This window comes from Suncus etruscus, chromosome 6, assembly GCF_024139225.1.
Source record: "Suncus etruscus isolate mSunEtr1 chromosome 6, mSunEtr1.pri.cur, whole genome shotgun sequence".
Taxonomy (NCBI): domain Eukaryota; kingdom Metazoa; phylum Chordata; class Mammalia; order Eulipotyphla; family Soricidae; genus Suncus; species Suncus etruscus.
Genome location: NC_064853.1, coordinates 14,136,909 through 14,149,912, shown reverse-complemented (window position 1 = coordinate 14,149,912; position 13,004 = coordinate 14,136,909). Strand labels below are relative to the sequence as shown.

At 39.4% G+C, this 13,004-nt stretch overlaps 1 protein-coding gene across 1 annotated transcript in view; it reads left to right on the top strand.

Moving 5' to 3' along the window:
• The first annotated feature begins 751 nt into the window (after positions 1 to 751).
• Positions 752 to 13,004, top strand: part of UBE2U (ubiquitin conjugating enzyme E2 U) — a 33,243-nt gene continuing 20,990 nt past the window's right edge. The window contains exons 1-5 of the mRNA XM_049775458.1: positions 752 to 817; positions 1,649 to 1,730; positions 3,016 to 3,108; positions 5,367 to 5,464; positions 7,196 to 7,316. Coding sequence (XP_049631415.1) covers positions 752 to 817; positions 1,649 to 1,730; positions 3,016 to 3,108; positions 5,367 to 5,464; positions 7,196 to 7,316 — 460 coding nt within the window. The remainder of the gene's footprint in view (positions 818 to 1,648; positions 1,731 to 3,015; positions 3,109 to 5,366; positions 5,465 to 7,195; positions 7,317 to 13,004) is intronic.

Genomic DNA, 13,004 nt, shown 5'->3' with positions numbered 1-13,004 from the left:
AATCAATAAATAAATATAGTTTAAATTAAATAAAATGATTTAAAAAATTGCATTAAAAAGGCATCAGATGATTTGCATCAGGAGACTGCCACAAATACCAAAAAATTCTAGAGTGAGGCAAAAAAAGGCAAATGTCTAGAAATTGGGAAGATAAAGTGTTTTTAGTAAGTGCAGAACTGTAGAGGCACGGGGTGCTGGCGGTCCCGCCTTAAAGACGATCTCATTGGTCTATCGAATCAAAACGGTTTGATGATTGGCTGCAGTGGTGACTGGAGGCTCGCCCCTGTCACTGATTGGTTGAGGGGTGGCCACGCTCCGCCCCTCTCCTCTCTAGTTTCCCACGGGGGCTTGTTGCTTGACAACCGATGGCGTCCTCCAGCCCTTGGGACACTCAGCCACCCGGGGAGAGTGAAACCGCACGCTGTGACTTCTGCCATCGCTTCTCACGCTCTCTTTGGCCTACAAACCCTTCTGGCTTGTCACGGGTTCGCGTCCAGGTTGGCCTTGAGCCGGGGCAGTGGGTTGATTCCTGCAGACAAGGCTGCAGATAAAGCGAGTGCACACGCAAAAGTGTTTTTGCATGACCCCCTGTTGCAGAAAAGTCGGAATCAACGATTGCTCAACTTAGGCTCAGTGACCTGGGGCTGTATCAGTGAACCAGGACAAGGAAGGAGACTTAATCCCCAGAACCAGCCTTCTAGTGACAGCTCAGAAGTCTGGAGACCCGAGAGAAACCTTTTGGTGTCCCATCATGCACAGCAGAGCTTACTTATTGCTGCAAAAAGAATATCGCCAATTTAGGGAGAGCGAACTCCAGGTAAGTTCCCGCACCGTGGTTCATGGGGAAACGTTTTATTGTCTTCTAAATTTTATTTTATTGAAACCATTCTGATCTTTCATTGCTGAATTTCATAAGCAACTATATTCACTTATTATATGTATTATGCTAAGTATAATAACCACAATACAGAAACAACCCAAATGTCCAGTGACAGATGAGTGGATAAAAACAGTTGTACATAAGTTCAAGATGAAATATTCTGTAGCATAAGAAAAGAGGAAATCTTGCGATTTATTGCAACATGGATGAAACTGGATTGCAACGTGTCAAGCAAAATAAGTCATTGGGAAAAAGGATAAATACCAGATGATCTAATTCATCTGTGATATATAGAGAAGCAAAATGAGAGAATAAATAGTATTGAATGATGACAAGTCCTTGGCCTTGGATTACAAAATCTACATTACCCAGTAGGGTGGGGAAATGAAGGGGGAAAGCTAGTGGACTGGAAGTAACATAGGACATTGGGAGGGTCTTGGGTACTTTGGTAGTGGTAAGGTAAAGTGGCGGTACATCAAACCATAACATTAAAACTATCTTAGACCTAAACTACAATGCTAATTTTTAAAATACAAGAGTGGATAAAATTAAATTTATAGCTGCAGTTTTTCTAGAATCTGCCATCACTTCTGTATAACAAGACACTACTTAACACTCCCTCCCCATCTACAAGTAAATGTATCAGGAAAAGAAAATGTAGAGCTTTGGAAATTCATTGTAACATATTTGATTTTTCAATTTGAGTTATTCAATTGGTTAAACATTTGATGCCTTTTTTGTTTGTTTTTTTATTTTTTATATTTTAAGGGTATTATTGCTGTTCCTCTTTATGAAAATATGATGGATTGGGATGTTCAGATGAATGGTCTCCTGGGTACCCCTTGGCAAGGTTTGTATTTCTAAAACCAATATATATTTGTCTTTTTTTTCTTAAAAAAATCAATAATTTTTAAAGTCTTTCTATGTTACTAACCTATTATCTATGTAGATGAAAAGGCTTGTATTATAAATATTTTCTAGAGCTCAAAATATTCACTTAATTTTTGTTTTATGTGCCCTGCTATTTTTTTTTGCAGCATAGATGGAAAATTCAGTTTTAGACTCTTCTTAAATGCCAAACCTTAAAGTTTCTATGTTTCCAATAATTAGACACAATGAAGTATATTAAATGAAGATTCCTTCTAACTACCATCCATAAAAAAATAAATATAAGAGAAATTTTTTTGTTTGTTTGTTTTTGGCCACACCTATGGCGCTTAGTGGTTACTCCTGGTCCTGCATTCAGAAATCACTCCTGGCAGAAACAGAGGACCATATGGGATCCTGGGGATTAAACCTGAATCAGCCGCATGCAAGGCAAATGCCCTACCCTCTGTGCTATCACTCCAGCTCCAGTATCAAAATTCTTACAAACCTAAAAGCTTCATAAGTTGCTCTATGTTTCCCCCCAAATGTTCTGTGGATCAAATCTCAGAAACAATAGACCATTAAATTTTAGCGACCACAAACAGTTTCCTCCTTTTTTCTTCATTTTTTGGGCCACCCAGCAGTGCTTAGGGAGTGCTCCTGACTTAGTGCTCCACAGACTGTGTAATATCAGGGATTAAACCCTAGGCTCCTGAGTCTACCAGTCTTCTGAGCCATTTCTCCAGTTCCAGTGACCATCTTCTTATTCAGTCATGTGTTAACTAATATTTGTTGAACCAGGTAAGGAAAGATACCATTTAAAAGGAGAGTTACAATACAAATACCAAATGTACTATTACGTGTTTTGAATAAAGTACCATGGAGACAGAGATGAGTTTGTTAGCGAAGTCAGAAATGTGTCCGAAGAAGTAATATTTAGATTGAGCTGCTGAACAATTTATGACTTTGCTGAGGTTGAGAGGAATGAAGCAGCAGCAGCAAGAGAGGGTTGTAGGACATGTGTTCAGTAAATGGGAGACAGTCAGTAAAAGGAGCGAGTAGCAGAAAGACAGTGAATGGAAAGGAATGTGCAAAGTAAGAAGACTGGTGGGATCAGATTGTGATATAGCAGTTAATCCATTTAAAGGAGTTTGGGTCTTTATTTTCTTCCAAGTGAAACTCCGGAGAGGCAAAATGGTAGAAAGAAACGGGAGTTAAATCAGGTTCCAATGAGAAACTTTTGAGAGATGTTTGTTTCTGTATCATAGGGTTGTTCTTCCGTTTAACCATGAACTTCACATTGGAGTACAACTTCGTCCCTCCGGTTGTGAAATTTACCATCGTGCCATTTCATCCCAACGGTAAGGAAGCACCAAGTGAAACCTAATCATGGGAACTCATAGTCCTGTTATCCTTGTTCCTTATTAGTACTTCATAATTTAGCTTTTAAAAAACAACTTGGTGGGCCGGGCGGTGGCGCTAAAGGTAAGGTGTCTGCCTTGCCAGCGTTAGCCTAGGACGGACCGCGGTTCGATCCCCCGGTGTCCCATATGGTCCCCCAAGCCAGGAGCGACTTCTGAGCGCATAGCCAGGAGTAACCCCTGAGCGTTACCGGGTGTGGCCCAAAAACCAAAAAAAAAAAAAAAAAAAAACAACTTGGTGTGGCCAAGTGATAGCCCAGAGGTAGGATGTTTCCCTTGCACACGGCTGACCCAGGACAGAGAGGGGCTTGATCCCCAGCATCCTATATGATCCCCCAGCCTGCCAGAAGCTCTGAGTGTAGAGCCAGGCCCCCTCCCAAATAAATAAATAAAAAACAACAACTTGGTTACAGTTATACATACCTAATGGATAAAATAGAAAAAGATGGTGGTCACATATGCCTGCCTCACTGTGGCTCTCACTCATGCTCCATGCAGTGCCAGGGGTCACAGACTGCAGAGCTGTCAGGCCCATGCTCAGTGTATGTGGGTGGCACCAGCGACCAAACTCAAGCACTTTTTTTTAGCCTTACAGCCATGTCCCAGGCTTCTTTCTCCCTCTCCATCTATGTATCACAGAACAACACTGAAAGAGAGGTTTTGCCATCCCCAGCTATGGCTTGCCAATGGATGGAAAGCATTTCCTGTTGGTTAATTGGGAGTGGGAAAGAAGAAGAAAAGGGAGCCAGATTCCTTAACAACAACAACAACAGCAAAAAGCATTGCTATGTGGTATATAAAGAAGTGGGGTAAGGGGGCTTGAGCAATAGCACAGCACTAGAGTGTTTTGCCTTGCATGCAACCAACCCAGGAGCAGCCCAGGTTCGATCCCCATCATCCCATATGATCCCCTGAGCCTGCCAAGGATGATTTCTGAGTACAGAGCCAGGAGTAACCTCTGAGTGCTGCCAGGTGTGGTCCAACTACCCTCCCCCCCCCCCACAAACACACAAAAGAAATGAAGCAAGGGAATATATCAAACCAACACAGCTCATACTGGGACCATTGAGCTAAGGATGCCAGAGGAGGAGGGAAGGGGGGAAAGTAGTGGGGTCCTCAGACAGCGGTGATAGATTTCAGCACTTGGGGGTTCCTTTTGGATTGGCCACCAGCATCACCTCCAACAACACACTATCCAGAAGGGGCACACTTGAGAAGTCTTGTGGGCAGAACCTAGTCATGTAAATGCATCTCAAGGGGAGGCTGGGGAACATCTGCGTATATTCACCTAGCAGCCCTGATTTCACCTACAGTCATGTGGGCAATGGAGAAGATGCAGCTGTAGTGCTACCGCTGCAAATAGAAGAAAAAGTGAAGAGAGCAGATGCCAAAGTTGTTCACACAGCACTGTTGGGCCATTTTTTGCTAATTTTTTTTCTCTTGTAATCAAGTCATACTTTCACTTATCATATACAACAAGGTGTTTTTGTTTGGTTGTTTTGGAGTCACACTCAGCTGTGCTCAGGGAGCACTCCTAGAAAAACTCAAAGGACCATAGGGAAGTGTCAGGGATCAAACTTTGGTCAGCGGCATGCAAGGCAAGAGCCCTATAACTCCAGTTCTTCACATACGACAGGATGTATATCTAAATTAATTTTTGTATAATTTGCAAATTATCATGTAATTCACAAAATCTTGTTTTGATGTTCCATTGCTTCATCATTATTTTTCTACGTTTTATATAATTATTGTGATTTTACAATAAATCAAAGGCCTCTCTTCATGTGTTTAAAATTTTCTTCTTCGTTCCAACCTTTTTTTTCCCTGTAATATTTTTCTACTAGAGTCTAAGTGTTTTTTGATTAATTATATGTGTCATTTTTGAGGATTCACTATATCCCAGAAACTCTATTATGGAGTACTTTATTTTATTCGTTGCTTACAATGAAGGTCTGTTCTTTCATTATAAGCCTATTTCCCATACTTGGAAGGTAAGACCTGGGGGGAAGAGATGTTGGAAAGTTGAGTTAATCTCTCTCTACATCATGCATCAGTGAGTGGAAAAAGAAATGTCAAAATATGTGTGTTTTATTCTTACTGAGTCACTTTTCTGATTTGTCCATGAATTTTCAATTGGCTTAAACTTAAGGTAATACTTTAATTACATAAATCAATATAAATATATTCTCTTAATATAGTACACCAAACTACTGGCAAGCCTTGTATAGATTTTTTGGATGACCTGACCAAGTGGAAAGAAGGGTATACATTTAGCAGCATCTTACTCACTATTCAGGTAAGGACAGATTTCCATAATGCTCTCCTCAACACTTTTAATAAACTCAGTTATCCAAAGTAGAAATCATGCAATTTACAAATGCAGATTTAAACTTGTTTTCTTTTTTCATTATTTTACCTTTTTCTATAAAAATACTTTAAATTTACTGCAGTTATATTTAATAGGAGTGTAAAACTTTTAGCAGTAACATTTTATCGTACCACTTTTTCCACCAAAGTGCCACTTTCCCTCCACCATTGCCTATAAACCCCTTCCCATTTAGGCTCTTCCTTCCTTCTGAAGTCACCTCAGTTCTGTGGCCAGAGTTCAGGGGATTGTTTACACTGAATACTGTATTCCTTTGCTTTTTTTTTATAGATTATTTATGAGTTCAATTAGCTAGATTATCTAGTGCCTGTCTTTCTTCTTTTGACTTTGTTTGCTTAGCATGTGACCTTTCTGTTCCATCCATGTTGTAGCAGCAAAGCATGATTTTATCTTTTTTATTGCAGACTAGTATTCCATACCTTCTTTAGCCATTCTTTTGTCATTGAAATCTTGGGTTATTTCCAGATCTTATCTGTTCCAGATAGCTCTGCAGTGAATCTAGGTAGTGTCCAAATTTGTATTTTTGGGTTCTTGGGCTGGGTACCTAACAGTGGAATTCCTGGATTAATTCCAGATTATCTTTTTTATTTTTTTGGAAATCAATAACCTTTCTATATTAAGATTATGCATCAGAACTTGTATTATAGAGACTACTGTTTTGATAGAAAATTCATAATTTAAGCTCTTCACAACTAAAGAAAACAATGCTATAAAAGATGACAAAAACTACTTCAAGATAGTCTTAGGCTATCTTGCCTTGTAACTTAAAGTTATTATGTTGAACACATCTTTCCCTGGCTTTCCTCAGAAGTAAGTACATGACCACAGCCCACCTGATTCAACTTTATCCTTCATCTGGATATGTCCCACAAACCATTATACTGGGGTGTTTTCCCCTCAAGATAGATGCCTGTTCCTGGTAAGATGGGTGTTGAAACATTGGTTGCCTGAAACTCAATCACAAGTAATTTTATAAATCATCGTGCATCTCAATTAAGGGGGGGAAAGACAGATGTTTGTTTCTAGAATGTTCTCTTTCTCCTCACATTCACATTTCTTTGTTATTCCTGATGTTATTCCTGACTGTCAGAGCCCCACTTCTCATCCCATACCAAAAGCAAGTGATATAAGTGATGACTATGCTGACTCTCACTCAGTGATATTTTCTCCATGCACCTAAGCATCATTAATAGTATCTGGAGATGTTATTCTGATAATTTGGAATCAAGTATTCTGGCTTAATTTTATTTTCTCAATAACAGAGTTGTTAAGAAAATTCCACTTCTTTTCTCTCTACTACTTTTAGAATGGTAAATAACATTTACTTCATTATAACTATTCACTATTTCACTCATTCATTCAACACTTGTGAGCATTGGCCTATACCTAGTCATTTCCTGGGAGACACTTTTGAGTAAAAGCTCTAAAGAAGTGAATGACTATTGTGCAGAAGTCTGGGGTTCAGTTTCTGGATTCCTCCGAACTGGCCTATAGTCCTACCTCTTCCATTTAAAGTGGGAAATATGCCTTAGAAATGGCAAAACAAATACATGTTCATGAATATTCTGTGTGTTGCTTTACCTTTTATCTCCAATAAAATATTGCCTTTATAAACCCTAATTTATTTATGTTCTTCTACAGGTTATGCTTTCTGAACCAGTTTTAGATAATCCAGTGAATTTGGAAGCTGCTCAAATGCTGATGTTGAATCGATCTATGTATATGCTCATAAATCATAAAATTTTTAAGGAGGCAGTACTGTGTAAGAAATTCCAATTTACTTGCTCACTATTTTCTCAATACCCCTATTCCCTATTCTGCTACATCTCCACACTGTCTCTGTTCCCTTTGGACAACCTCAGTCCTATTATCCAGTTCCCTGATTTTATTTTTATCTTGTTTTGTCCATTTATTAATCATCCAGCATTTGTCTCTTTTTTCACTTCACAGAATTCCCACAAGCTCTTTGCATTTTGCTACAAATAGCAAAATTTCATCTCTTTATAGCTAAATACTAGTCATTTTTAAAATTAGTAAAAATTTTTATTATAACATGGTGATTTTCCAGGGTGTTCATAGTACAGTTGTTTCAGGCATTAAATGTTCAAACATCAATCCCACCACCAGTATCATATGAACTTCCCTTCACCAGTTTTCCTGTTTCCCATCTGAGCCTGCCCCTTTGCAGGCATAAATAAGATCATTTCATATTGTATATTACAATACAAAGGCAAATAAAGTTATTCAAACTCAGACCAACAAAGGTCAACTTGGAATGATATATCTATCTATGATGTTACTCAAGTCATTGTCTAATGATTTCCTAGACTGTACTTTGTGCTATTTGAGCCTTGTGGTTACTGTTTAGGCTCATTTAGCTTGGTAGATTTCTTATTTTTGTTTGTTTGTTTGTTTTTGTTTTTTGGGCCACACCCGGCGGTGCTCAGGGGTTAATCCTGGCTGTCTGCTCAGAAATAGCTCCTGGCAGGCACGGGGAACCATATGGGACACCGGGATTCGAACCAACCACCTTGGGTCCTGGATCGGCTGCTTGCAAGGCAAACACTGCTGTGCTATCTCTCCGGGCCCAAGCTTGGTAGATTTCTATGTAAACTTCCCATCAGAATTCCTGTGATACTACTGGACTGACACAAATATCCAATTTTGAGCTGTTGCATAGCTGACCACATGGTTCAAAATCTATAAATCTGAAATACATTGGGTGGCCTGCAAATGCCACCATTTGATAAAGTTAATTTGTGGAGCTGGGCTATTTCTATCATAAGATATAGGATGTGACTCTGGTGTGGTTCATGCAGAAAAGGGACTCTACTGCCCATTCTGAAAATGCCACAGAGGTATCAATAGAAATTATTTTCTTTTGGAGTTTGGTAGAGGAGCCAGGCCATTTTTCTGCTGGGAATGTGGCTCAGGATATTTCCTTTTGCAGCTCTGCTCAGTTCCTGGCTTCCTACATCAAGATGACGTTAAGTGCTCTGTAGGGAGGTTTGTGGATTTAGGAGAAGTCTGGGCTGAGGCAGGATGGATTGGGTGCTGTCATTAATGATATGAGATCATCTTTCTGTGTAGCACAACCCAAGGCACTGAGCTCTGCTTTAGGACATGCCACCAGGATCTCCCAAATACTATTGTTTTTCTATTTATCATCTAGAGAAACAGTTTGATGTTTCCCTATTTTAGCTATTTTGAACAATGCAGTATCGGGATGACTATACCTTAGTGTTAATATTCCTGTATTCTTTGAATAGATAGTCTAACTTTATCTTCAGTTTCTTCAGAAATATCATAGTTTTTTAGAATAGTAACATCAATTAGTAGTCCCTCTACAGTTCTCCACTTTCTCGTCCATACTGATTGGTATTGCTGCTTTAAATGGAAGTCATTCTCACAAATGTTAGGTGCTATTTCTTTGTGGTCCTAATTAGCATTACCCAGATGATCAGTGAGTGATGATGAAATTTGGGAGGGGATCACATCTGGCAATGCCCAGGGTTACACCTGGCTCTGCACTCAAGAATTGGTGCCCAGGAGACCACATGGGATGCCACAGATCAAATCAAGATTGGCCACTTGAATCACACAAGACTATAACTCTTCCCCTTTCATTCCCCATCATATGTTCTCGGAACAAATCTTGGTTTGTTCAAAAACAAAATTTTCCCAGTATGTGGATCAAGTCATAGATCTAGATGCAAGATTATCAAAGATTTTCTAATAAAATAAACCCAAATAGAAAACCTCCAATACACACTAATAAAATGGCAAAAAGACAGAGACAGAAATAATATGGAGAGTGGTGAAATCAAAGGAAAAAATTACCTATAAATTAGTCCCATCAGATTGACCATGGTCTGATCAAATGAAATACTCCAACAAGAATGTTCTGGGCCGGAGAGATAGCACAGCGGCATTTGCCTTGCAAGCCACTGATCCAGGACCAAAGGTGGTTGGTTCAAATCCCGGTGTCCCATATGGTTCCCCGTGCCTGCCAGGAGCTGAGCAGACAGCCAGGAGTAACCCCTGAGCACTGCCGGGTGTGGCCCAAAAACCAAAAAAAAAAAAAAAAAAAAAACCCAAAAAGGAATGTTCTAAGTTTTCATTCATTCAAAGTCAAAGGGGTGATAACACGAAGATTTGCTCTGAGAACATATAATGGAAGAAAGGAAGAGAGGAATTACAAAGTTGTGTACAATGCACAAGAGGCTCATTTGCCTTGAATTTAAGAGACAAAAAACTCAGTACTTCAGAGATAAAAACATGAAAATCTTCAGTTAAACATGCTTAGAGCACAACTACATGAAAAGACAGTTGGTACCTCACCATAAAAATAAAAATTAAAAAAAGATAAATGCATACAGAGGAAGAAAATAAAAGATGACCAAAGAAGCAAAGACAGACTTCAAAATCCATATAAAAAGGTGTCAGTAATTTTTTTCAAAGATGTCACCTGAACTCACCAATCATAAGGCATCAATTAAAGTGGCTGAATGAATCAGAAATTGAGTCCAATTTTCTGCTGCTTATGATAGGCATGGCAGTTGAATAGTATGATAAACATAGATTCAAAGTAAAGGCTGTGAGTTAGAGTAATGGTACAAAATAGAACATGGCCAATGTAGGTTCGAGCCCCAGCATCCCATATAGTCCCCTGAACCCTTCCAGGAGTGAACTCTGAATGCAGAGCCAGGAGTCAGCTCTGTGCAGACATATTCTGCTCTCTTAACCCTCAGCCTTTGCTAATTAGACATGTACATGCTTCTCATTCCCTCCATAAGCCCAAATCCCAGTCCTATGCCTAAGACAGTTGTTAAGAGCATAGCAAACTCGAAAGTCAAACCATTGGAGGAGAGGCCTGCAACATGTCTGGATCCTGAGAGCCTCTTCCTAAAGTCTGAGCCTGATCTCTATTAGTTAGAGTCAGGAAGGCCTGGCAGAATGATTTCAGAGCCCTTTTTACCCTTTCAGGATTCCAGTTTGAATAGCAAATTTCAGAATCAGCTGGGTGTCTTAACCGATCTTATCTAGAAGCAAATACCACTGCTCTGGCAATGTCCCTTATGTCCAAGTCCATTCAGGTGCTGGTTGGCAAAATGGGAGTGATATTTTCTAATGTTTCCAGCAACCCTGTGGTGGACAAGGTCATGCTGACAGGTAGCAAATGCCCTATTGCTAAAGGAAAGCTAGTTTTCACTCAGTAGTAGTAGTGACTATCAAAGAGCAGATTTTTTGTGAGGATGCAGATAAAGGCCTCCCAAGTGGTGCTCGGGAGTGCTAGGGGTACCCCCTAGCAATTCTTGGCTACCTGGGTGAAAGATTCGATGCAAAAGCCTGTGGATGCAATGCAGCTCTAGCCTTGCCGTGCCCAGGATTACCAAGTCATTCCTGGGATCTGGGAGCCATATCTGTAATCTCCATTGTTGTACCTAGTGATACTTAGGAGACCATGTGATGCTGTGCAGAATCAGGGTTGGCTGACTCCTATGAGATAGGAGCCTGAACCTATGTACTATCTCCCCAGCCCCTCAAAGAGTTCTTATCTAGTGTTAGAATTGGAGCAGTAGAACTCTCAAGAACCTTGTACTTGAAAGCTGTATTTTAAAACTTACATTGTAGTTCATTTATGAAAATTTGAGGAAGAAAAGGAAAATGGAGAGGGTCCAGAGAGGTAGTACTGTGGGTAGAGCATTTACCTTGTATGCACCCAACCCAGATTTGATTCCCTCAAACTGTTTATGGTTCTGGTGGCTCTGGGCTCTGAGATCACAACATGCACTGCCAGGAAAAAGCCCTGAGCACTAAATGTGGTCATAATAATAATAATAATAATAATAATAATAATAATAACCATAAAAAATTTAAAGAAAGAGAAAATGTAAAAAACTGTATAATGCCTTTGTCTGCTAAACTCTAAGAAAGACAACTTATTTTCTGAGTTACTGTAGAGGAATTTCATATAAGCTATTGGCTCCTTTTCTACCCCCACTCTGTCACAGTAAATTAGTTGTGTGTGGTTACTGATCAAATAATATTTGCTTTCTGGTTAAATATACTTGTGTCTGATATTTTAAAGCATAATAGTCATATGATTTAATAAATCTCTAGGGACAAAAAGGATATCAAAAAAGTGCATAACACTATGGAGCCCAAACAGGAGTGATTCCTGAGTGCAGAGCCTGAAGTCAGTTCTGAACACTGCTGAGTGTGGCCCCCAGCCAAAAAAAATAAAGAAATATAAATAAAAAATAAAACTCAATAGTAGCTAAACCTAGGGTAATTTATCTTTTAGTCTGTTCTATTCCTATGGTTTTTTGCAATATAAAATGGGTTATTCTGTTAAGTTCTATTTACCTATCTAAATTGTAAATCATAATAACTGATGTTATGACATTTATCATACAAAAAAAGAACAGTTGTAGAAATACTAGGGAGATTATAATTAATTTGTATTATATCTTTTGTTTGAAAAGGTCATTATGCAAATAGGTCCCATTCTGCATGTGATGAGAAAAATATTCTGATAAGCAGTTGCTGCTTCTTTAAGCTCTCAGTTCATTTGCTAGTTTTGTATTTTTTAATTAGCATAGCAATAAAATAATTTTAAAGCAATCTCTGGTTGAGACAATTTGTACTACTTTTTGAGGGAAGAAAATGTTGATTGTTGTTAGGTTAGAGGGATGGGCTGTCCCCTAGAAATTCTCCTGGCTATCAGAGAGAATAAATTCAGTAGTAGGTCAGAGATAATACAGGAATTAAGCTGCTTGCCGTGCATATGACTTGTTCAGGTCCAATACCCATATGGTCCCTTAAGCACAACCAGGAGTGATTCTTGAGCACAGAGCCCTGAGCATCACTGGGTATGGTCCTTCCACAAAACAACCCCCAAATTATTTTTTGAAGAAATCGAGTAGAGGGGCTGGAGAGATAGCATGGAGGCATTTGTCTTGCATGCAGAAGGATGGTGGTTCGAATCCCGGCATCCCATATGGTCCCCCGAGCCTGCCAGGACTGATTTCTGAGCATAGAGCCAGGAATAACCCCTGAGTGCTGCCAGGTGTGACCCAAAAACCAAAAAAGAAAAAGAAAAAGAAATCGAGTAGCATAACTTGCTCTTTCAAACTTTGGGCTTTTAGCACCTCCATTTTACCCAGTTTGGAAGCCTGAGAGGTGCCAGACTTGATATCTCTGTTCTGTTATTTTCAGGTGTAAGGACATGGGAAAGCGGAGCTAACCAGTGTTGTAGACACATTAGTGATTGCAAGCATCTTTTCCTATTTATATTCCATTGCACCAGAGGGTCCAGTGACCTTTGAGCAAAGACTCTTTAAGTTTCTTCCTGTGACTAAAAGTGTCAGTGCTTCCTATGAAAGAATTGCATGTTCACAGCGTTGTGGGACAAAAAGCACAAATTGGTTTCTGTGATGAAACAGAG